At 45.4% G+C, this 24,972-nt stretch overlaps 1 protein-coding gene across 1 annotated transcript; it reads left to right on the top strand.

Moving 5' to 3' along the window:
- Positions 1 to 7,115: 7,115 nt before the first annotated feature.
- FAM174B (family with sequence similarity 174 member B) lies at positions 7,116 to 24,543 on the top strand (the record flags this gene model as incomplete). Its single annotated transcript, XM_081965283.1, has 2 exons — positions 7,116 to 7,552; positions 24,408 to 24,543. The coding sequence occupies exons 1-2, from the start codon at positions 7,263 to 7,265 to the stop codon at positions 24,541 to 24,543; spliced, it is 426 nt and encodes a 141-aa protein (XP_081821409.1). The 5' UTR covers positions 7,116 to 7,262.
- Between the last annotated feature and the right edge of the window lie 429 nt (positions 24,544 to 24,972).

The raw sequence follows: 24,972 nt of genomic DNA, 5'->3' as shown, positions 1-24,972 counted from the left end.
CTTGAAGGCAACCTCACTTGCATTTAAGTTCTACTTCAATGTCACACACACCCCCAGGGGGGACTGAAAGGAGAACTAAGAACTCCTGGAATTAAGGAGAAATTTCCTGACAGGGAAAACAATTTACCAGTGCAACAGGAGCTGTGAGTGCTCCATCACTGGAGGTTTTCAAGAAGAGATGGGATAGCCGCTTGTCTGGAATGGTATAGGGCAGGGCCCAGCAATCCACAGCTACGGAGCCGCATGTGGCTCTTTCATCCCTCTGTTGTGGCTCCCTGTCACAATTGATATAGGGCTTTCGGTTAGGATAGGTAAAAAGGATGCCGTGCTAGGAGGAGACTCTATGGTGGGTGAACCGGATTTCCGGTCAGCTGCAGAATTAAATGATGGGCTTCCGGTTAGGACCTTTGTGGCTCTTTGAGTGTTTAAGGTTGCCAACCCCTGGTATAAGGTCTCCTGCTTGAGCAGGGGGTTGGACTGGAAGACCTCCAAGGTCCCTTTCAGCTCTGTTATTCCCATTTGGCATTTCTGTAGTTGTTAAGTGAGTCAATTAGTTGTTAAGTGGATTTGCTTGCCAGAAGCTAGCTGGGAAGGTCGCCACTGTTGGTCACGTGACATTTGAGATGCTGCAATTGTCATCAATACACACCAGTTGCCAAGCGCCCGAATGTTGATCCCTTGACTGTGATGATGCTGTGATAGGTTTTAAGCGCAAGGACCGGTTGTAAGCCATTTTTTCTCCAATGCCATTGTTAACTTCGAATGGTTATAAGTCGAGGATTGCCTTTAGCGGCTTCCACTCTTGCCTTACCTTGTTTTCCAGACTCAACCTTTCATGAATGTCACCAAATGGAAGACAGGAAAGCTGGGAACAGAACAGAATAACAGAGTTGGAGGGACCTTATAGGTCATCTAGTCCAACCCCCCACCCATGCAGGAGACCCTTTCTGACAGAGGGCAGTCCAATCTCTTCTTGAAAGTCTCAAGTGATGAAGCTCCCACAATTTCCGAAGGCAACTTCTGTTCCATGGGTTGATTGTTCTCACTGTCAGGAAATGTCTCCTTATTTCCAGGTTGAATCTCTCCTTGTTCAGTTTTCATCCATTGTTCCTTGTCTGGTCTTCAGGTGCTTTGAAAAATAGCTCAACCCTTCCTCTCTGTGGCAGCCCCTCAAATATTGGAAGACTGCTATCCTGTCTCCCCTGGTCCTTCTCTTCACTAGACTAGCCAGGCCCAGTTCCTGCAACTGTTCATCGTATGTTTTAGCGGCCTCCAGTCCCCTCATCATCTTGGTTGCTCTTCTCTGCACTCTTTCTAGAGTCTCAACCTCTTTTTTATAGTGTGATGACCAAAACTTGATGCAGTACTCTAAGTGTGGTCTTACTAGGGCTTTATAGAGTTGTATTAGTACCTCACTTGATCTTGATTGAATCCCTCTGTTAGTGAAACTTTGGGGGCAGAGAAAGAAATGAATGACCAAATATGGGCAGATCGGTCCACCTGCGGGGCAGGTGATGGAAAAGCTCCCACTGTATCACTTACAGGCCTTGAGGGAAAAATCAGTCACTGCTGGAACATCATGCATCTTTTGTTGAAATTGGAAAGCCGGAGAACCAGTTTGAGAACTTTGCTGGGCATCTAGCCTGAACAAAGAAAAATGTGACGTGGATAATTTGTCAGCATTGCGGAATCCCATCCCCCCCCCCCCCCCCGTTCTCCATGGGTCGATACTTCAAGCATGAGTGACGAGGCAAGCACTGGAGGGGGACCCCTTCCACGGTTTTAGAGTTGGGTTATTTTGAATGATGACTAAAGAAGACACACTGGGAAATAGCAATAGACTTATATGCTGCTTCACAGGGCCTTATAGCCCTCTCTAAGTGGTTTACAAAGTCAGCCTATTGCTCCCAACAATCTGAGTCCTCATTTTACCCATCTTGGAAGGATGGAAGGTTGAGTCAACCTTAAGCCAGTCAGGATCAAACTCCTGGCAGTGGGCAGAGCTAATCTGAAATTGCAATAGCACTTAAGACTTACAGTATATACCACTTCACAGTGCTTTTACAGCCCTCTCTAAGGAGTCAGAGTCAGCCTATTGCCCCCAACAATCTGGGTCCTCATTTTACTGACCTCGGAAGGATGGAAGGCTGAATCAACCTTGAGCCGGTCAGAATCGAACTGCTGGCAGTGGGCAGAGTTAATCAATCAGCAATAGCAGTAGTGCTTAGACTTATATTCTGCTTCACAGGCATTTTACAGATCTCTCCAAGCAGTTTACAGAGTCAGCATCTTTCCCCAAACAACAATCTGGGCCCTCATTTTACCCACCTTGGAAGGATGGAAGGCTTCAGCCGGTGAGAATCGAACTGCCAAACTGCAGGAATCTGGCAATCAGCAGAAGTGGCCTGCAGTCTGGTTACCACAATACCCCCCAAAATACTGAGATCCTAGAAAAAGGGCAGAGAAGAGCAAGAAAGATGATCAGGGGTCTGGACTCTGGAGAGTAAATTGTAGGATGAACAGTTGAAGGAACTAGGTATGTCTAATCTAACAAAGAGAAGAGAAGGAGGGGGTCGACTTATTCTCCCAAACACCAGAGGGAAGGATAAGAAGCAATGGATGGAAACTTACAATTCAGATAAAATTTCCTGACACTGAGAACAATTAATCAATAGAATGGCTTGCCTCCTGAAATTGTAGGTGGTCCATCGCCGGAGGTTTTTAAGAAAATATTAGGTAAAGGCAAAGGTTCCCCTTGCACATGTGTGCTAGTCGTTCCCAACCCTAGGGGGCAGTGCTCATCTCCATTTCAAAGCCGAAGAGCCAGCGCTGTCTGAAGACATCTCCGTGGTCATGTGGCCGGCATGACTCAATGCCGAAGGTGCACAGAACGCTGTTATCTTCCCACCAAAGGTGGTCCCTATTTTTCTACTTGCATTTTTACCTGCTTTCGAACTGCTAGGTTGGCAGAAGCTGGGACAAATAATGGGAGCTCACTCCGTTACGCGGCGCTAGGGATTCGAACCGCCTTACTGTCGACCTTCTGATTGACAAGCTCAGGGTCTTAGCCACTCAGCCACCGCGTCCCTATAGAAAAGATTAGATTAGACCCCCATTTATCCATGATGATACAATGCCTCTTGCTTGAGCAGGGGGTTGGACTAGAAGACCTCCAAGGTCCCTTCCAACCCTGTTATTCTGTGTTCTGTGGATTCATTTTCTCCCCTCGCCAGATTTAAAGTCTTCCAAGTGGATTGAAAAAAATGATTATCCCAAGAGGAACAGCGAGTGGGTCAGAGATCAAAGGATTTGGCTTGGACCTCATGTATTATTCAAAGTCAGCCAGTTGTGATTTCCCCAACAAAGGTTGCTCTGCCCATCCTTGGCCTTTTCTTCCCCTGGTATCAAGTGAGGCTCCTGGTCTCTCTCGGGGTGCTTGCCCTCCTCTGAAACGTTTAAGTCTACCACCATTCCAGCTTTTCTTTAACCAATGGCCCACATGCAGCTTTCTTAGCTCCTTGGTTGGGATCCCCTTGTGGGACCTTCTGGCAAGCGAAGTCAATGGGGAAGTGTTGAGTTACTTAACAACCATGTCACTAACTTAATCACTGCAGTGATTCACTTAACAACTTTGGCAAGAAAAGACATAAAATGGGGCCAAACTCACTTAACAATTTTCTCACTTGGCAACCTAAAATTTGGGCTCGATTGTGGCCTACCTGTATTGTATTGTATTGTATTGTATTGTATTGTATTGTATTGTATCGTATCGTATCGTATCGTATGGTTTTGTTTTGTTTGTTTTGTTTGATTTTATCTTATTTCATTTCATTTTATTTTATGATTTTATTTTTGTTATTTTATTCATGTTGTTTTATTATTTTATTTTATATTTCATTTCATTTTTATTTTATGATTTTATTTTATTTCTGTTATTTTATTCATTTTGTTTTATTATTTTATTTTATATTTCGTTTCAATTTTATTTTATTTTATGATTTTATTTTCTTTCTGTCGTTTTATTCACGTGGTTTCATTATTTTATTTTATTACTTTATTATTTTCCTCTTTTTTAAATTTCTGTTATTTTATTCATTAGTTTATTTCTTTTATTTAATTAATTCATTAATTTCTGTTATTTTATTCATCTGTTATTATTTATTTATTTAATTCAGCTTTTGACTCCTGGCAACTGCTTGGCCTATTCTCATCTATTTTTTGGGGGGAAGCGGTTTACCATTTCCTGCTTCCTAGGGCTGAGAGAGAGTGACTGGCCCATTGTCACCCAGTCGGCTTTCATGCCTAAGGCAGTGTGACTGTGTTATTTTGGTTTGCCTACTTGAGCTTCTATTATGAGTTATACTGTAGAAATATTTTTCTTATCTGACAATGATTTACTGCGCATGCCCCCTAACACGTTTCTTAACACGTCACACATTCTTGTACTTTCCTTCTGATCTCCGTCTGCCTACCGAAGAAGGTGGACAGCAATTGCTCTTGCCAAAATGTAAGATTTAGATAGATTTGTTTTATTTTATTTTCATATTAAAGTTGTGTTCATTACAACATGTTATCGGGTTTTATTTCTTATCAAGAGATATGCTTCTTGGAAGGGCTACGATCCGCACCTCGTTAAGTGAAGGTGGGAGGGAAACGTCCATTCCTTCACAGGCAGAACTCATGGTCTTGGGTTTCAATGGCAAATCACTTCTGGAACACCTTGCCAAGAAAACTGTAACCAGTGGTGGGATTCAACCGGTGTAACAACCCAGCGATCTGGGCATGTCATGCCCCTGAACCATTCTCTGGTTCTTGTTTTTCGCTTCTGCGCATGCGCAGAACATTTTTTATTGTGTTCCGCATTCACGCATTGTGCGCATCCTATATATGTGCACGCCCATGAGCAAACCAGCAATACTAGCTGCCAGAATCGACCTCTGTAACAACTGGTTCACTAAGAATGCTCTTCGGACTGGAACTGGTAGAATCCCACCCGACTGTAACTACTTGTCCAGACAATGTCCAAGAACTGGACACGATTGAATATAAAAAAAATAGCAAAGTCCTTCTTTAGAAGCCAAACTTTTTGATGATTATATTTGCCATGGTGGGTTGCATATGTGCAAACTATTCTTACTTAAATTTAGTTTAAAAAACCTCATCATTTTACAATTATTATAATTACTTCTACTATTTTGGGATGTTAGTTCTTGCTGTTTGTTCTATTCACCTTGTTTTCGTCTCATTAATATGCGTACATGCATAAAATAACAACATGATGGAGATTTTAATATTAAGTAATGAAGCTTCAGACCTAAACCTACATCGTATGACAAATATTTTGAGGCAAGTCATCATGGTTTGTTTTAAACGTCCTACTCAACTTTGAATAAACAAAAAACCCAAATAATTTTAATGTGGGAAATATTAATATATCAAATTGTAATTAATCATTGATAGAATATCTTTTTTCCCTCTCTCTTAATTTCAATACTCTTTTCCAGATAACAGAATGCCGATAATCCTTTTGGATCTAAACATCACTGTACTGAAATAATGTTAAAATATTCATGACTGGGAGAGACATGGAAACAAGGTCAGCCAATTAATAGGCTTACAGATAAGTCAGCCAATGGGAGCTTAAACAGGTCTGAGTCTGTGCAGAGAATTGAAACAGAAACTTAAGCAGTCTGCTGCTCTGAGAAGTAAACTAGCAGTCTGTCTGGGCTTGTCTGCTGAAATGAAACTAACCTCTTGTTTGCCTGTAACTCTCCTGCCTTGTGTTTATTTGGAAGAACCACCTGTTGGTATTGTAAATTGATTCATCTATTCTTATGTATATGAAGAAGTTACTGAATCCAGCTGCATCAGTTATCTCTGCTTCTGGATTTGAATTCATACAACAAACTCTGGCAAATAATACAATGTTTCAAGGCATATACCAGCATAATAAAAAGGAGGCAAAACAAGAAAATTTAAAAATAATAAACAATGCTTGGATTTAGGTCTTTACATAATCAGTTGTTATGGATTGTAAATCAGGGCTAAGGGCAAAACTGAATGGTGGCGGTGGCGGGGAGGGGGGTACAAACTTGTATCAGCCAAGAAACCACAATTAAGCAAGGCCAAAATTGGCTGTGCAGTGACCTGCTTAGGAAGGGTGCAAACCTTACCAAGATCAGGAACATTTTTTCCCCTTCCATCTGAGATTCCCAACTGGCTTCCCCTGTTTGGTTTGGTGGCAGGAGTTATCGCTCAATTGATCTTTGCCAAGCCGGGAGGGTGGGGTGGGGGAAGGCACTCTTCACATGTGCAGAAGCCAGGAGGATTCTACTCCACCAAGGTGTGCAGAGTCGAGTTGCTCTCCTAGGCTCAGCAACCTGGGCTCCAAGGGGCTCTCTGAGCTTGGTTGTTTTCATTACCAACACTAGGTTACATCATCAGTGCTAGTAAGGAGTGAGGTTTTGGGGTGGAAGGGAGGAGGAGGAGGCCAACTGTGAGGTCCTTGGTGCTCTCTGACCTTGATTGTTTTCTCGCAGGCGTCTCCTTACTCACACCAAGTAACACCATCAGTGCTAGAAGGGAGTAAGGTTTTGGGGTGGGAGGAGGAGGAGGAGGAGGAAGAGGAGGAAGACCTCCTCTTATAAATAAATATAGAAATAAATAAAGACTGTGTAGTCTTTGGTGCTTGCCGAGCTTGCTTGTTTTATCTCAGACATTTCATTACCCACAGTAGGTAACATCATCAGTGCTAGTAAGGAATGGTGTTTTGGGGTGGAAGGGAAGAGGAGGCGGTGTCTTTGGTGCTCTGGGTGCTTGCTTGCTTTCTCGCAGGCGTCTCCTTACTCAGACCAAGCAACACCATCAGAGGTAGCCTGGAGCGTCTGCAAGAAATCCACCCAGGCCCCAAAGCCCCCCGGAGCGCCCATTCCAAACGCCCTCCTTCATTGGAAGCGCAAAGGCTTCCCTGCCCGGGGCCAGAGACTCGTTAGGCGCTCCCTTCGCAGCAGCTGTCACCGCCAGCCTCCCTGCCGCTGCCCGGGCCAGCTGCTGCCTACCCACCGTTCCCTCCCTTCCTCCCACCCTTCCCTTCCCTTCCCCACCGCTGCCAGCTCAGCTCCTCCCCCGCCGCTCGCTCGGCTGATCCGGCTCGAAGCGCAGGAGCCGAAGCGGGCAGCGCTGGCTGGGCAGGTGGACGAGCAAGACGCCCCGTGATCCTCTCCCGCGCAAGAGCCCCGCGCGCCCTTTCCCTGTCGGGCACCATGCGGCCGTCGGAGCGAGCCTGGCTCCTGCTTGCCATCCTGCCCGCCGCCTTGCTCGCCCTGGCACCGCCGGCTGCCAAGAACGCCAACAGCAGCAGCGGCGGCCCCCAGAAAGCCTCGCTACCGCCGCCGCCGCCTCCGCCGCCCTCGGCCGGGAATCACAGCGGCGGCGCCCAGCGCAACCCGGTCCTGGCGATGCTGCGCGATTTGCCAGCGCTCAAGGCCGCTGTCATCGGAGCCTGCGCGGCCAGCGCCTGTCTGATGGCCTGCCTGCTATTCCGCGTCTTCAGGTGCGGCGGGAGGAAGGGGCGAGAGGGTCCCACCATTGCCCGGCGCCAACCCTTCCCTTCTGGACCCCTAAAACAGCCCAGCCTTTCCCCCCCAGGACCTCTAACCCACCCCGCTCCTTTGGCAGCAGGGGAGGTGAAGGGCAGGTGCATTTTCTACCCTGCTTGGGGTGGGTGGGTGGGTTAGAAGCCTTGCCCACCCCTTACCTTCCTAAACAACCCCACCACAATCTGACAAGGTAGGCCAGGAGGTTACCTCTGCCTTCCTAGTGCGTAAATAATTTTAGTTTGATTTATTTTGTCCATAACAGAGATAAGTATAAACAGGATTATGAATACAGGAAATGGATACTAATAAGTGGGGTCAGCAGGCACGTTGGTGCGCTTATGAACGCCCCCTTACAGACCCCTTAGGAATGGGATGAGGTAGACAGTCTAAGGTTAAAGTTTTGGGGGTTTGGGGATGTAATAACGGAGTCAGGTAGAGCATTCCAGGTGTTGACCACTCTGTCGCTGAAGTCGTATTTTTTGCAATTTGAGTTCGGAGCGGTAAGGGGTAAACCCAGTTTGGGCCCCAAACCCACAAGGTTTGAATATTCTCAGCCTGCCTCTTTGCATTTAGGCCAATCCGGGCTGTAAGGATGATATTATAGGGAATTATTTTCTGAACGTACTCCCAACTCTACTACCGTAGATGTCTAATAACCCTGCACGTTCTTATAAGGCAGGCCGTTATATCTTCTTGACATAAGAGGCTTGAGAATCTAACAGAGTAATTGCTTAAGAGGACTTGATCCTTGCCAATGGCTTTCCCTAGCCTGACTTTTTAAAGTTGCTTTGTTCTGTTGCCATTGGCTACTTAACAATTCTTTTGAGGAGGGCTTCCCACCCCCTACACAAAATTCAGAAGGCGAAACTTTGCCAGCAAAGGGCATGTTATACATTGTTCTCCCTTTCTGGCTTTATTTTTTATTTAGTTTATTTAGTTTGTCAAACATGTAAAAGATAACAGGTAAAAGTATAAACATAAATATGAACAGAGTAGCTACGGCTATGAATAAATGGGGACAGTAGGACAGAGACGGTAGGCATGCTGGTGCACTTATGCATGCCCCCTTTATGGACCCCTTAGGAATGGGGTGAGGTCGACCATAGATAGTAAGGTTAAATTTATGGGGGTTTGGGGGTGTAATAACGGAGTCAGGTAGAGCATTCCAGGCATTGACCACTCTGTTGCTGAAGTCATATTTTCTGCAATCGAATTTGAAGCACTTTACCTTAAGTTTGCATTTATTGTTTGCTTGTGTGTTGTTGTGGTTGAAGCTGAAGTAGTCATTGACAGGTAGGATGTTGTAGCAGATAATTTTGTGTACTACGCTTAGGTCAGACCATAGGCGGGATAGTTCTAGGTTCTCCAAGCCCACAATTTCAAGCCTGACGGCGTAGGGGATTCTCTTGCACGTAGAGGAGTGGGGTACTTATGAAGAGGCTGGAGAGGAGTTGCCAACAGCCGATGGCTTCGTGGTGAGGTGGGTGAGATTTAAACCCAGGCTTTCTGAATTTAAACGGAACTGTTTTGCCCAGGCTGAGCCAGAGTGGAGCGTGTGAGCTCTCCCCCATCGCAAGCACAGTGACGGCACTCATGAAAAATGTGACTTTGCAGGGAGGACTGTGGGAAACCTCCCTACTTCCCCTCCAAACAGGATATTTTTCTGTAAGGGAGGAAGCATTTCCCCACTTCAGGACTTCTGCTGCTTGATCTTAACGGGGACCTGAACAATCAAAGCAGTAAATGGATAACAATAGCAAGAGCACTTAAGACTTATATACTGCTTCACAGTGCTTTTATAACCCTCTCCAAGCAGTTTACAGAGTCATCCTCTTGCCCCCAACAATCTGGGTCCTCATTTTACCCACCTCGGAAGGAGGGAAGGCTGAGTCAACCTTGAGCCAGTCGGGATTGAACTGTTGGCAGTGTGCAGAGTTAGCCTGTGGTACTAATCACCGGGAAGGAAGGAAGGAAGGGAAGGAGGGAGGGAGGGAGGGAGGGAGGGAGAGAGGGCAGGCAATAGCACTAGGAAGTTGTTGGTGATGCAATGGCAAGAAGGATTAACTTTTCAAGTGCTGAGTTCAGGATTGCTCTGACATCAGCCACCGGGGTTCCAATCCTTGCTTTTATTTAGTCCTCTTTCTGCTCAACTGCATGACAAACTCATCCCTTGTAGCTGGAGCCAGCGTAGTGTTGTGGTTAACGCAATAGGCTAGAAACCAGGTGACGTGAGTTCTAGCTCTACAAAGCCAGCTGGGTGACGCTGGACCAGTTAGGGTTAGGAGTTCTCTCTCTCTCTTTCTCTCTCTCTCTATCCCTCCCACCCTCCCTCCCTCCCTCTCTCTCCAGTTGTCTTATAGTAACACGCCCTGATGCTACCCCTTCGCTAAACTGGGTGTGGAAACTCACACACCCAGTTGTCTCTCATTCCCAGGGTTTGTGTCAATTAATCAAGCCCAATCACTTAGCGAAGCATGGGCTAGTGTGTGTGTGTGTGTGTGTTTGTGTGTGTGTGTACGTACGTATGTACGTATGTATATATATAACATAATATACATACAGGTAGTATGTAACTCAGCCTGGCATTACAGCCATAAGTCATTGCAGTCATTAAGCAGGCCACCATCTGATTTTATGCCTTTTTGTGACGGTTGTTAAGCCAGCGAAGTGTGATTGCTAAGCAAACCCATTTTATCCAGGGAGCATATTGTGCCATGGAAGTAAACACTGGAAATTGTCAAAATAAATAAATGAATAACAACCTATCAAAAATCAGTCAGGTGCCTGCAGGACCCTGCAAACAGCTATAAAGGTGAGCCAGTTGCCAAGCACCCAAGATGAGAATCACAGGACCACAGGAGTGTGTGTTGCTGTTGTCATTTCAAAATCAGGTCATAAGTAGATTTGGGGGGTGGGGGGCAGGGAGTCTGTTGTTTGAACGGTTACTTAGCAAACAGCCATAAGTCAAGAACTACCTGTATAAGCAGGGTGTTAAAATCTCTCTACGAAAGAGCCTCTTAATCCCACATTCGGCCATCTGTCAGTCTCCAGATGTGCGGGGACAGCAGTTGTCAATACTCCCTTGTTGTCACCAAAGCTTGGGATTCTGGGAGTTGTTATCCCAGCACATCTGCAAAGGTGTCAATTGAGAAAGGCTGTTCTCATCAGCAGCCTAACAGCTTCCAGCTTCCACGGCTTACGTTAGACGCGTCTACATTCTGGGTTACATATGTTTACACCAAATTGGGATGATTAAAAAAACAGAATAATAAGAGTTTCCAAGTCAGGCGTTGTTGTGGCCCACCAGCAGAGCTGGCAGCAGAGTCGGACAGGGAGGAGGTTGGGGAAGAGAATGGGCCAGTCCTGGAGGCTGGGGAAAACTCAGATGAGGGCTCTGCATCGGATGCAGAGACGGGGCCGAGGCCGTCTGGCAGTGATCAGGTGCCTACAGGGCTAGACAGCAGTGAGGCAGAGGAACAGCTGGAGCCTGTTCCCAGTGTGTGCATGCGCAGAGCTGCCAGAAGAAAAGAACAACTCAGAAATCAGGGTCGACTTGGGAGTAAAGTCACAGGTGGACGGTGATCGGCCTCTCCCATAGGAAATAAAAGAGGAGCTAAAGGGGAGTGGGCTTTAGCAGGAAACAATGTGTTGGTTCGTTCGTTCGTTCATTCATTTCAGGAGTGTGAAGATCTGTCCGTGAATCTCAGAGACTCTGTGCCAAGTCTTTCCTTGCACAGCACCTCATTTGGAAAATATTTACATGGCAGCTTTCCAAGATAGATAAGGTCTATAGTCATAATTACTCCTTTGAAAGACTGTTTGCTAGGCCTTTGCTGAGTGTGAATGAGAGGAATTCACATTCATTTAATAAAAGGAGTTTTGTCGGGACCAGGACTCTGCCTCCTGCTTTTTGGGGAAGCCTAGGTCAGAACAGGCGTCTTTGCTGTGTAAAACCAGGACTGGCAATATTTGCTCCCAAACCCCCAAAGTAATTTTTGACAGCTGTACTGACCGGAATCTTTTACATGGGGATACAAGCAGTCCTCGACTTATGACCGCAATTGAGCCCAAAATTTCTGTTGCTAAGTGAAATGTCTGTTAAGCGGGGTTTGACAGATTTTACAACTTTTCTTGCCGTAGTTGTTAAGAGAATCACTGCGGCGGTTAAGTTAGTACCACGCCGTTGTTAAGCGAATCTGGTTTCCACCTTGACGTTGCTTGTCAGAAGGTCCCCAGGTCATTGCAACCGTCGTAAATATGAGTCAGCGGCCAAGCATCTGAATTTCAATCACGTGACCACGGGGATGCTGCAACATTCGTAAGGGTGAAAAACGGTCATGTCACTTTTGGTAACTACAAGTGGTCACTAAATGAACGGTTGTAAGTCGAGGACTACCTGTATATGTAAGATTCAGGGTTCACACAGCATGCTTAACCAGGTGGGTTCCAAGCTGCCGTTTGTTCCTTTGTAGGCTTTAGGAGTTCTGCAGACCCAGCACTTTTAATTAGTTTATTTCCTGTTTCGGTTAGTTTATTCATGTTTTGATCAGTTTATCATTGGGGGTTCAACTCCAGAAACCGGGTTGATTCCATAAAGGGGTTCATTTCCTGGTGTGAATGTGTTAGAATCAGGAACTGTTGGTGTGGCTTTCTCCCTGCAAAGCACATGGGCTACCACAGACGCAGCGCTCTGATGCTTGAAGAGGTAATGAATGGGAAAGGTCACATCAGCCTTGGCTGCCTTCTGGGGTATTCAATTTCTTGTTTACAGGAAGCCTGTGTGATCTCTTTTGGAAATGTCTCCCAGGTCTTTTCCTGAACAGAAGGTTTTGGTAGGCAGATCTTTAGCGGAAACTTGGCTTTTGGGATTTAGGGGCCAGAAAATTTTCCAGAGGAATTAGCTGGCTGCTTCCGGCAAAAGTCAAATAAGCATGTCGAAAAGGCTCGAAAGGTTTCTTAAAACCTGTTTTTCCCGTTCTGATTCTTTCACTCGTCAGGTTGGTCTGGGGGAAAAAAGGACAAAGTAACACAGCAGGGAAAAGTTCTCCGTTGCTGGGGGTTTTTTCAGGAGAGAGTGTGCAGCCATTTTGTCCAGAATGGTATAAAGCAGGGATGGCAAACCTTTTTCTTATGGCATGCACAAAATTCTCCATGTGTCTCAGTGGTGGCTTCCGGATCCCGTTCCAACCGGTACAGTTGTAACGGGCCTGGCGTCGCCACATGGACGTGCCCAGCCCATGCACACAAACGATGCTTCTGCAAGCCTCCGCGATGCTCCAGCTGCTCGTCGGAGCAGGCGCTGTACGCATCATGCGCCTGCGCGGAAGCGCCGAAAGCTTTAAAACTCGGTAAGGAGCTCGGTGGGCTGGTGAGCCCTCCAGAGCACCGTACTGGAACGAAAATGGTGAAAATGGTCTTCCCCCTAGCCCCCCCAGAGGCCCTCTGGAAGGCAGAAATGGATCATTTCCGAACTTCTGGTTGGCCCGTTGGGGCCGTTTTTCACCCTCCCCAGCCTCCGGAGGATTTCCTGAAGCCTGGGGAAGGCGAAAACGGCATCCCCCAACCCTCCAGAAGGCTGAAAATCAGCTGGCTGGCACACACATGCACGCTGGAGCTGGTGGCTGGCGTGCTACCTGTAGCACGCATGCCGTAGGTTCGCCATCACGGGTATAAAGTCTTCTGCTTGATCAATAGATTGGAGTAGATAGGTTCCACTGTGGTCATAACTCAAGGATTACCTGAATTAATATGAGTAATTATTGCTACAATCCTTTCCGTGGTTCCGGAGGGGCTGAAGGTCTTGCAAAAAAGACTGTCTTGGCTTCCAAGCACTGTTTTGAACGAAGAGGCTTCTCGCCAATTTCCCAACAAAATTTGGGGTGGTTCATCCGTAAGGCAGGTGGCTGAACTGCAGCCACAAGTTACACAAGAGGGTCTGTTTTTCTTGGAGGGAGTCAGCCCTAATTTTCTTTCTTTTGCCCCAAAAAGCATTTGGGGAAAAGCAAAAAAAGAAGACAGGGAGGGAGGGAGGGAGAGAGGGAGGGAGGAGCACACAACATGCTTAGAAATGGGTCCAGTTAATGTGGAATCGTTGATTGGATTTATTACAGTACAGTCCCAAAGGTGTTTTTCCAAAGGGAAAAACAATGGGACTTTCTCGGGTTTTTTTCCCCCTTGAAAACGTTTCGCTTCCCATCCAAGAAGCTTCTTCACTTCAGAACTGAAGAAGCTTCTTGGATGAGAAGCGAAACGTTTTCAAGGAAAACGCCCCGAGAAAGTCCCGTTTCCTTTTGGAAAAACACCTTTGGGACAACCGCGACGTGGATGATTGCGAGACAACATAGACAACTGCGATACAGATAGTCCTTGACTTACGACCATAACTGGGAGCAGAATGCCTGCCGCTAAGCAAGGCCATTGTTAAATAAGTTGTGCCCAATTTTACGACCCTTTTTGCCAAGGTTGTTAAGTGAGGTGCGGCATTATTGAGTGAATCCAGCTTCCCCCACTTCTGACTTTGTTTTCAGAAGCCAGCTGGGGAAGTCACAAACAGGGATCAAATGACCCCAGAATGTTGCAACCATTATACACACAAGTGTCTCAATTTTGATCATGCGACCATGGAGTTGTTGTGGTTTATAAGTGTGAAGACCAATTGTAAGTTCCTTTGTTTCAGGGCTATTGCAACTTCAAACAGTTGCTAAATGAATACTTGTAACTTAAGGACGAGCTGTATTGCAGCTTGTTTATTTGTGTATGATGTAATACAAGCATATCCTGCTTTTTTCTTCAAGCAAGCCTTGGTAAGGCCACGCTTGGAATCCTGCATCCAGTTTTGGTTGCCATGATGTAAAAAAGATGTGGAGACTTTAGAAAGAGTGCAGAGAAGAGCAAGAAAGATGATTAGGGGAATGGAGGCTAAAACATATGAGGAACGGTTGCAGGAACTGGGTATGTCTACTTTAATGAAAAGAAGGACTAGGGGAGACATGATAGCAGTCTTCCAGTATCTTAGGGGATGCCACAAAGAAGAGGGAGTCCAGCTATTCTCCAAAGCACCAGAGGGCAGGACAAGAAGCAATGGGTGGAAACTAATCAAGGAGAGAAGCAACCTAGAACTGAGGAGAAACTTCCTGACAGTGAGAACAATAAATCAGTGGAACAGAAGTTGCCTCCAGAAGTTGTGAATTCTCCAACACTGGAAATTTTAAAGAAGAGATTGGACAACCATTTGTCTGAAATGGTATAAGGTTTTCTACCTGAGCAAGAGGTTGGACTAGAAGACCTCCAAGGTCCCTTCCAACTCTGTTATTCTATTCTATTCTATTCTATTCTATTCTATTCTATTCTATTCTATTCTATTCTATTATTCTATTCCATTCCATTTCATTCCATTCCATTCTTTAGTTTGTACTCTTTCCTTCTGTTTTTCTACACAGTAAAACCCACCCAGCAAAGTGGATACGCTGAAAAAAATGTTTCCAGTTTAAAGTAATCCATTTGGTTATCAAGGTTGTAGAAGGACTTTCTCTTCTCTTTCTGTTTTTCTGCAGCGTCTTTAAAACTTTTCCGCTGTAGTAACCAATATGTCTTGTCGCGTTTGTTGTTTGTTTTGCCTCAGGCTTTTAAAAAAAAAGCCGTATTACTTCATATCTTTCTACTTCTTTTGATGGCCAGGTTTGTAGAACAGCTTGGAATATTTTAATAAGCATATTCTGCCTTTGTAGTACCTACCGGTAATATTTTATTCCCTCTCCTGCCTGGTTCGTATTGATTGGAAATGGCAGCGGTGCTAGGAATGGTTAGTGGACAAAGAAGAAGGGGCAAGCTAAGAACACGTGGGTGTGATAGCATCGAATTGGATGCAAAGTTGAACATACAACAATTGAAAGAACCTGTGCTTGACAGGGTTGAATGGAGAGCACTCGCCTACAAAGTCACCAAGAGTTGGACAGGACTAAATGGCTAAAAACAAACAAGCAAAGCTGGTTCTCTTGCTCCAGATTTGTTTGAAGCATCTTCTGACCAGCTTCGTATGTGAAGAACAGTTGCAGGAACTGGGCATGTGAAGAGAAGGACCAGGGGAGACACGATAGCAGTCTCCCAGTATTTGAGGGGCTGCCGTAGAGAGCCAAGGGCAGAGAGGCAGAGATCCAGGGATGCAATGGCTAAGACACTGAGCTTGTCAGTCAGAAACAGTTGACAGTTCGGCGGTTCGAATCCCCTAGTGCCGCGTAACAGAGTGAGCTCCCGTGACTTGTCCCAGCTTCTGCCAACCTAGCAGTTCGAAAGCACGTAAAAAATGCAAGTAGAAAAATAGGGACCACCTTTGGTGGGAAGGTAACAGCGTTCCGTGCGCCTTCCCGACGTTTAGTCATGCCAGCCTCACGACTGTGGAGACGTCTTCGGACAGCGCTGGCTCTTCATCTTTGAAACGGAGATGAGCACCGCCCTCTTGAGCTCGGAACAACTAGCATGCATGTGCAGGGGGACCTTTACCTTACCACAGAGAGGAGGGGCTCAAGCTATTTTCCAAAGCACCCGAAGGCCAGACAAGGAATAATGGATGGAAACTGATCAAGGAGAGATTCAACCTGGAAATAAGGAGGAATTTTCTGACATTGGGAACAATCATCCAATGGAACAGAAGTTGCCTTCCGAAGTTGTGGAAGCTTCATCACTGGAGGCTTTCAAAAAGAGATTGACTGTCATTAGACAGAAATGATGTGAGGTCTCTTGCTTCAGCAGGGGTCAGACTAGATGACCTACAAGGTCCCTTCCAACTCTGTTAATCTGTTCTCATTTTGTCCCTGAGCAAAATCTAGCATCATCCCACGTTTTCAGGATCCTAGAAACTTTTGCCTTAAGGTGGAAAGGGATACTAATTTCAGCATTATGGGGCTCCCCCCTGGGAGGTTTATTCTGCAAACATTAAACCCCAGATTTTGTCTCCCCCAAGAGACGCTACTGCCAGCTGGCCTCTGAGAGAGGACTCATTTTTGGATCGGCTCTTGAATGGGTGGTTGAGCATCGATCCTTTTCTCCTTTAGGCCGCTTGAGTAAAAATAGATCTCCTGCTCGAGATCAGCCTGCAGAACTAACCATTTGAAGCCAAGGATCAGATGAGGAAACTCAGCTGCTTGCCATGTGATGTGACAGTGCGCCTTCACCAAGCAGCTGGAGTGGCGGAGAGGTTGCTTCACAGCTCTCCTGCCAACGGCCTCGATTGCATTTTAAAATGAAGCAAACAAAACAAAAACATATTTCCACGCTTTTGATTGCATGGTCTTAGTCTTACTAGCAAGATAGGCTTGCTAGCACTTTGCCTTATATATGAGGAGGAGGAGGAGAAAGAAGAAAGAAGAGGAGAAAGAGGAGGAGGAGAGGAGAATAAGGGGGAAGAAGGAGGAGGAGGAGGAGAAGAAAAGGAGGAGGAAAAGAAGGAGAAGGGAGAAGTAGATGAGGAAGAAGAAAAAGCAGAGGAGGAGGAGGAGACAAAGAAGAAGAAGCAGAGGAGGAGAAGGAGGAGGAAAAGAAGAAACGTCAGGAGGAGAAGGAGGAGAAGAAGATGAAGAAGAAGCAGAGGAGGAGAAGGAGGAGGAGAAGAAGCATCAGAGGAGGAGGCGAAATAGAAGAAGGAGAGGAGGAGGAAGAGGAAGAAGAACAAAATAATAATAATAATAATAATAATAATAATAATAATAATAATAATAATAATAATAATAATAATAATATTTCCAAAAATTCCTGTAGACCCAATTAAACCCAGGTGACTTTCTTAGGAAATGGTGAAGTAACTGAGGCTCATTGCTAGTCTTGGAAGCAGGGCCCGCACGTAAAAAAGAAAAGAACAAAGAACAAAGGGCCAATGGGGGGGGGGGAGTGAATGTTACAGCCTATGATGAAGGTCAATTTCCAAAGTTTGTTATCTCACAAATGGGAGTGTGTTCTTCAGGACAAAAACATTGCATACTCCCAAGTTCTTTTCTGACTGCTGGTCCAAAAGGATTGTTTGCCTTTACAGCACAGGAAACGGGCAGTGGGCTTTAGGGACAATCCCCATTGTTTCCAGCAAGTTGGAGGAGGCTTCCTTTAGTCCTTGTGACAGGAGAACCTATAGGAAGTGGAAGTATGGGGTTAAAACAGAAGGTACAACTCTGTTTGAGCTCCTTAAGTTTTGTTTTCTTTGAAACCACTTCCTCCCAAGTGGTTGGACTAGCTTACCTTGCCCCACCTTAAAACGTAAGTCCGAGACAAGAATTCAGCAAGTAAAGCTGTCAGAATGGTGTTTTGATTAACCTTTCCAGATTCCAGTGAATCTGACTTGTCCACACCTTATTAAAAGCAGGTTTATCAGAAAAGGTGGAAACTCGCTTCCACCAGAAACCATCAGAATCACAAAATAACAGAATTGGAAGGGACCTTGGTGGTCTTCGAGTGCAATCCCCTCATTCAAGCATTTTGCACCAACCGTCTCTACTTTAATATGTTCAATGATGGAGTGTCCACAACTTCTGGAGACAAGTCATTCCACTGGTAAATGGAAAATCCTCCTTAGTTCTAGGTTGGTTCTCTCCTTGATTTAATTTCCATTGCTTCTTGTCCTGCTTTCAGGTGCTTTGGAGAACAGGTTGACCTCCTTTTCCTTTTGGCAGTCTCTTAGATATTGGAAGACTGCTATCAGGTCATCTCTCTCTTTGTTAGGCTGGACATACCTAATTCCCTCAACCATTCATTGTATGATTTAAGATGATCCAGATCTGTTACATCATCGCTGCTGCTGTTCTCTGCACTCTTTCTAGAGTCTCAACATCTGTTTTGTACTGTGGTGACCAAAACTGGATGCAGTATTCCAAGTGTGGTCTTACCAGCGCACTGTAACTATCTTACTATATTAATCCCACCATAGTGGATTGGCAGGGTGGAGTGGTGTGGTGGCCTAGAAGTAGAGCTCTCGCCTCACAGTCAGGAGGCTGTGAGTTCGATCCTAGGTAGAGGCAGATATTTCTCTCTCTCTGGATACATTGAGGATATATCTGCCGAACAACACTCCGCATTGGTGACAGGAAGGGCATCTGGCCAGTAAACACTCAGCTCCATTCAGTTGCCCAGACTCCACCCCGCCAGGGATTATGGAGTCTTAAAAATGATGATGATGATGATGAATTGGCAGGAAATAAATGCAACTCAGGACTTGCTCTGTGCATTTAACTACCTGCAGAAACTAGGTTGTAGAAGCACATGATTTATGTCCTTCAAAAGTGGACTGTGAAGCCACCACAAAAGTAAACTTAAAATGGGGTGTTGGCAACCTGATTCCTTGGAGGTGCCTTTCTTGAAGTTTCCACAGAACTGCTGAAACTACCCAGGTCAAGTTGAGTAAATATTTGAAATGCATAAATGCAAGCGGCAGGTGCCAAGTGCCAGATGTTTAAATAAACCCAGAACAAAGGGTGCATGAGTAATAATGTCCTTAAAGATCAATAGGAGTGTTTTCTCATCTCCACTTTAAACAAAAAAAACCATCTGACGTTAATACTATCTGCAAAGGGATGGAAAGTTCCAGTTTCTACTGGCTCAGCTTCTACAGCATTAGGTCTTCCAGATGTGTTCTTTTGTTGGCTAGGAGGGGAATAGAAGGGGAACTTACCAAATTTGAGGATGTTACTAAGCTGGCAGGAATAGTCAATACCTGTTCTGACCGAGGCTTCCCAAGAGCATGAAGCAAACTCCTTGCCCGACAAAAAACCCCTTTTATTAATTGACTGTGAATTCTGCTCATTCACATCCAGCAAAGTCTTTCAAGGGAGGATTTACAGTCACAGACCTTATCTGGCTTGGAGAGCTGCCAGGACAATATCTGCAAAACTTGGCAAGGAATCTCAGAGAGTCACGAACCAATTAAGCGAACTAATTGTCTCCTGCAAACTCCACTCCCCTTTCTCTCCTCTTTTATTTCCTCTGGGAGGGGCCATTCATCATCCACCTGTGGCCTTCCTCCCTAGTCAACCCTTGTTCTTTAGCTGTTCCCATCTCCTGACAGCTCAGTGCACACGCACATTGGGAACAGGCTCCAGCTGTTCTTCTGCCTCCCTGATGTCTGACTCTGAAGGCAGCTGAATACTGGAATACGGCTCTGGTCCTCTTTCTGCCTCCGACACAGAGCCCTCATCAGAACCTTCCCCAGACTCCAGGACTGGCCCATGTTCCTCCCCAACCTCCTCACTGTCCGAATCTGCTGCCAGCTCTGCTGGTGGACCACAACAATACCCTACAAGATAGGCTCAAGATCCAGAAGGATCTTGACAGACTTGAACACTGGGCCCTATCTAACAAAATGAAATTCAATGAAGAGAAAAGTAACAGGCAAGAAAAACCAAAAGTACATATATAGACTGGGCGAAACCAGGCTTAATAGCAGTAACTGTGAGAGGGATCTTGGAGCCTTAGTGGACAACCAGCTAAATATGAACCAGCAGTGTGCAGTGGCAGCCAAAAAAGCCAATGCAATCCTAAGATCCATTAACAGAGGGACACAATCAAGATCAAGGGAGGTACTAATACCACTCTATAAAGCCCTACTAAGACCACACCTGGAGTACTGCATCCAGTTTTGGTCATCACACTATAAAAAAAGACTCTAGAAAGAGTGCAGAGAAGAGCAACCAGGAAGATGAGGGGACTGGAGGCTAAAACATATGAAGAACGGTTGCAGGAACTGGGCATGGCTAGTCTAGTGAAGAGAAGGACCAGGGAAGACAGGGTAGCAGTCTTCCAATATTTGAGGGACTGCCACAGAGAGGAAGGGGGTCAAGCTATTTTCCATTGCTTTCCCTCCAAAACCCATTTTCCCCAGGAGGAACTTTTACAATGGATCTTGGGAGCCCTTTGTGCTGCCGAAGAGAGCATTCTTCAAAGCCACCGTAATGCTCATTTTAGTAGTGGAAGATGGTGTGTGCACAGCACAGAAAAAACAAAGCTGGAAGGTTCATGCTTCACCTGGTGCAGCTGACTATAAGGAATTGGGAAACTGAGTGTGATACATGGTCAGTTAAGTTCAGTGAGTTTAAGAATGTCTCCTCTGGAAATTTCAAGGCACTTGAGATGACCTCACCGTGGCCAGAAGCAGTGAGATGGTTCGCTTCCTTAGATATAGAATTATAACATCTATTCCATTGTAATTCTGTGGATCCGTATTATGGTGATTTTATTATGGTTTTATCTTAATGTAATATATTATCTCTTGTATTGTATTGTCTACATCTGTCTGCCTGTCTGTCTACTATCTATCTATCTATCTATCTATCTATCTATCTATCTATCTATCTATCTATCTATCTATCTATCTATCTACCTACCTACCTACCTACCTACCTACCTACCTACCTACCTACCTACCTATCCACCCACACCCACCTATCTACCTATATCTATATCTGTCTGTCTGTCTGTCTATCATCTACCTATCTTATCTATCTAGCTATCATCCATCTATCTATATCTATCTATCTATCATCTATCTATCTATCTATCTATCTATCTATCTATCTATCTATCTATCATCTATCTATCATCTATCTATCTATCTATCTATCTATCTATCTATCTATCTATCTATCATCATCTATCTATCTATCTATCTATCTAATCTGCCTACCTACTTATCTACCTAGCTACCTACCCATCTATATCTATATCTGCCTGCCTGCTTACCTACCTACCTGCTTACCAGAGGTGGTATTCAGCTGGTTCTGGCCAGTTCTGGAGAACTGGTAGCGGAAATTTTGAGTAGTTCGGAGAACCAGTAAATACCACCTCTGACTGGCCCCGCCCCATCTATTCTCTGCCTCCCGAGTCCCAGCTGATGGAGAGGGAATGGAGATTTTGCAGTATCCATCCCCTGCAACACCCACCAAGTTTCGCCCACCAAGCCATGCCATGCCACGCCCACCAAACCACACCCACAGAATCGGTAGTAACGTGTGCCATAGGTTTGCTATCATGTGTGTAGAATTCCTGAACCCTTTTAAAAACACCTTTTAAAAGGGCAGGAGTAGAAAAATCGTGGGCTTGACTTCAGTGTTTGTGAATTGTGGGCTAAGAATTTCCAGCTGCGTCGCAGGAGTTACCAGAACGTGGTTGTACACAGTCACAAACTGCTTCCGGGATTCCGGCTCTGGATTTTGCCTCGAGGTTGACTCCCGAAGCCTTTTCCAGTAGTGGATGCAGCCACAAGGCAGTGGAGGTTTGTAACCAGAGTTTCCCTTCTCCTAGAAGATGGTTCTGCAACTTCATCTGCCGTTGGGGCGTAGAGCCCTCTTCCGCCTTCAAATCCGTTGACCGTCTTCTCCTGTAACCCTGGAAAGGGGCCCTTACGAGGGGCTACCAGCCGGGCCAGCTGGACCAAGGTTTTTTTTAAGGAGGTGTTACTCCTCCATCACTCACCCTTTGTCCTGGCTTGTGACAGGCAGAGCCTGGCTTCCCAAACGTTGGGCCCAGGATGGCGGGTTTTTCTCAGCCATGGGAGCCTGAAATATGCAGGCTACATGGTTATTAGCATCACCCCCTATAATCAGACATGAGTGGACTGGGCAACTTTACCTTAGCTTATTAAGCAACCGCTATATTTGGGGGGAATATGTAAGGTGTGATGAAGCCCGTCAAGAAAGGAGACACCAAGCATACTCCCACCAACACAGACAGGACAACCACTAGCGTATAAAATAAGAGCAACCACCAATTCCCCTCTAGCACTGATGATATTACCGAGTCTGGTAATGAAACATCTACAAAGAAACCCACCAAACTCAGACAGAACTGAGGGTCCCACACTCCAAGAAAGGATTGTATGATCCTACCTCTGGGGCAGATTCAGGTAGAGAAAGCATTGCTTTATTTCATGAGGTGTAAAGCTGCTTTCAACATAGCCAAAGTCTTTGTGATAAGGAGGCCTGTAACGTGTCAGCAAGAACAATGCAAAACGGAGCGGACGTCAAATAAATCTATAATAAAGACACAGAGGGGTGATTTTAATTAATGTTACCGATGGCGAAACTTGAACTAGAAGCCGGGATGTTTTCTGAAATAAATAGCGTAATCTTGAGAACGTTTTCTAAACACCTGCCAGCTTGTATTGGTTTTTAATAGCTCATTATGCAGTTCGCATCTAACAAGCTCATTCAACTGACAGTTGAGACGATTGAGGACAAGCTGTTTAATCACTAGCAATTTCATTCCTAAACTGATGTAATGTGATGGCTCCAGGGTTTTTTTTGGGGGTGGGATGGGGTGGGGTGATGGGCAGGATTTGGACAGGGGAGAACATATATACTGTACATATGTATTTTTCTCCAGAAAAATAAAGCCACGTGCTTTTGATTTGTCTCATGAAATAGATTTTACTCTAAACAGTCGCAAACACGAATTACAAGAGCTGGCTTTCTCAGCTAAGTAAGATGCTGTGTCACAGATACGGGACCTACAAGGAAGGGGGAAAAATTGAAAATTGTTCCTCTTAAGCCGTTATTGTCAAAGGGTAAGAATGTAAAATAGAGACACAGTGGCTCCGTTGCTAAGACGCTGTGCTTGTCAATCAGAAAGGTCGGCAGTTCGGCGGTTCAAATCCCTAGCACTGCGAATGGAGTGAGCTCCCATTACTTGTCCCAGCTTCTGCCAACCTAGCAGTTCGAAAGCGTGTAAAAATGCAAGTAGAAAAATAGGTACCACCTTTGGTGGGAAGGTAACAGCATTCTGTGCCGCTTCGGCATTTAGTCATGCCGGCCACATGACCATGGAGATGTCTTTGGACAGCAGTGGCTCTTCAGCTTTGAAACAGAGATGAGCACCGTCCCCCTAGAGTTGGGAATGACTAGCACATATGTGCAAGGGGAACCTTTACCTTTTTACCTTAAGAATGTAAAACAGGCACTGGCTACTTGCTGATATTGTCATGCATTTAATGAGTCAGCTAACTTAGGAGTTGCATACACACAACACGACAAGCTTGGATAATTTTGATTGGTTTGGGATTATAATGTGGGGAAAAAACCAGTCCATCTGGTTTATCAATAGTATGTTAGGGCAAACCCAACCAATGTTTCGTGTTCCAACTTGTGGTTTTAAGAGAGCTTCTTAGAATTGCCAGCTTCGAAATGAAACAACTGACCGCCTTCTAGGATCATATGTTGATAAAGAAGAGAATAGTTTGCTTATTTTGGGTGTGGAACAAAATGTTTCACTGAATAAATCATACGGTCTTAAGCCAGAAAGTCCTAAAGTTTAAGTCTGTGATTCTTCTCCTTATCCCACCCCAAGTATCATCTCTAACCAAGTGGTTGTTGATAGCTTGGAGCACCTTGGTGGTATTGAAGAGATGGTTGTAATCTTTCTCAACAGACATGGGTACCATGCAATTAATTAAGGGACGTGGCGGCTCAGTGGCTAAGACATTGAGCTTGTGGATCAGAAAAGTTGGCAGTTCGGTGGTTCGAATCCCTAGCGCCGCGTAATGGAGTGAACTCCCGTTATTTGTCCCAGCTTCTTCCAACCTAGCAGTTGGAAAGCATGTAAAAATGCAAGTAGAAAAATAGGAACCACCTTTGGTGGGAAGGTAACAGCATTCCGTGTGCCTTCAGCATTGAGTCATGCCGGCCACATGACCACGGAGACGTCTTCAGACATCGCTGGCTCTTCAGCTTTGAAATGGAGATGAGCCCCCTAGAGTTGGGAATGACTAGCACATAAGTGCGAGGGGAACCTTTACTTTTTACCATGCAATATCTAAAATCTTTTCTTTTTTTCCCCTTTTAGGTCTAAGAGGAGGAATAAAAAGCCCCGTAAATATGATATTATTACAACGCCAGCAGAACGGGTGGAAATGGCTCCCTTAAATGAAGAGGATGATGAAGATGAGGATTCCACAGTGTTTGATATAAAATATAGGTAGGGAGAAAGAGGGATGGATACACAAGTCTGGGGATTATTGGGGGAGATTCATTTTGGGGCTATTCCTTGATCTCAAGGAAAGACATGGCTTCATTAAGGACATGCCCTTTGAATGTGATTCACTGAAGGGCCCCTGATGGACATCAGGGTAGGATCCGTTACCGTATTTTGCAGACTATAAGACACATTTATTTCCCCCCTGAAAGAGAGTGAAAATTTGGGTGCATCTTATACACCAAATGTAGCCCGGCCCCCACCCTTCGGCCTCTGCCTCCCAGGAATTTGCCTCCTTGCAGCAAACAGCCTGTTTCAGTTTCAGCTTCAGCCCAGCCTGATTAGCACAAGCAGCTGATGGTTGGTTGGATTGGCCGCCTGACCATCAGCTGTTTCAGGCTGCGGGGATTGCCATTGCCTATTGCCTCCACGCACC

The sequence above is a fragment of the Natrix helvetica genome (assembly GCF_964273705.1).
Source record: "Natrix helvetica genome assembly, chromosome: 12".
Classification (NCBI taxonomy): domain Eukaryota; kingdom Metazoa; phylum Chordata; class Lepidosauria; order Squamata; family Natricidae; genus Natrix; species Natrix helvetica.
This window is presented reverse-complemented; position numbering and strand designations above follow the sequence as displayed.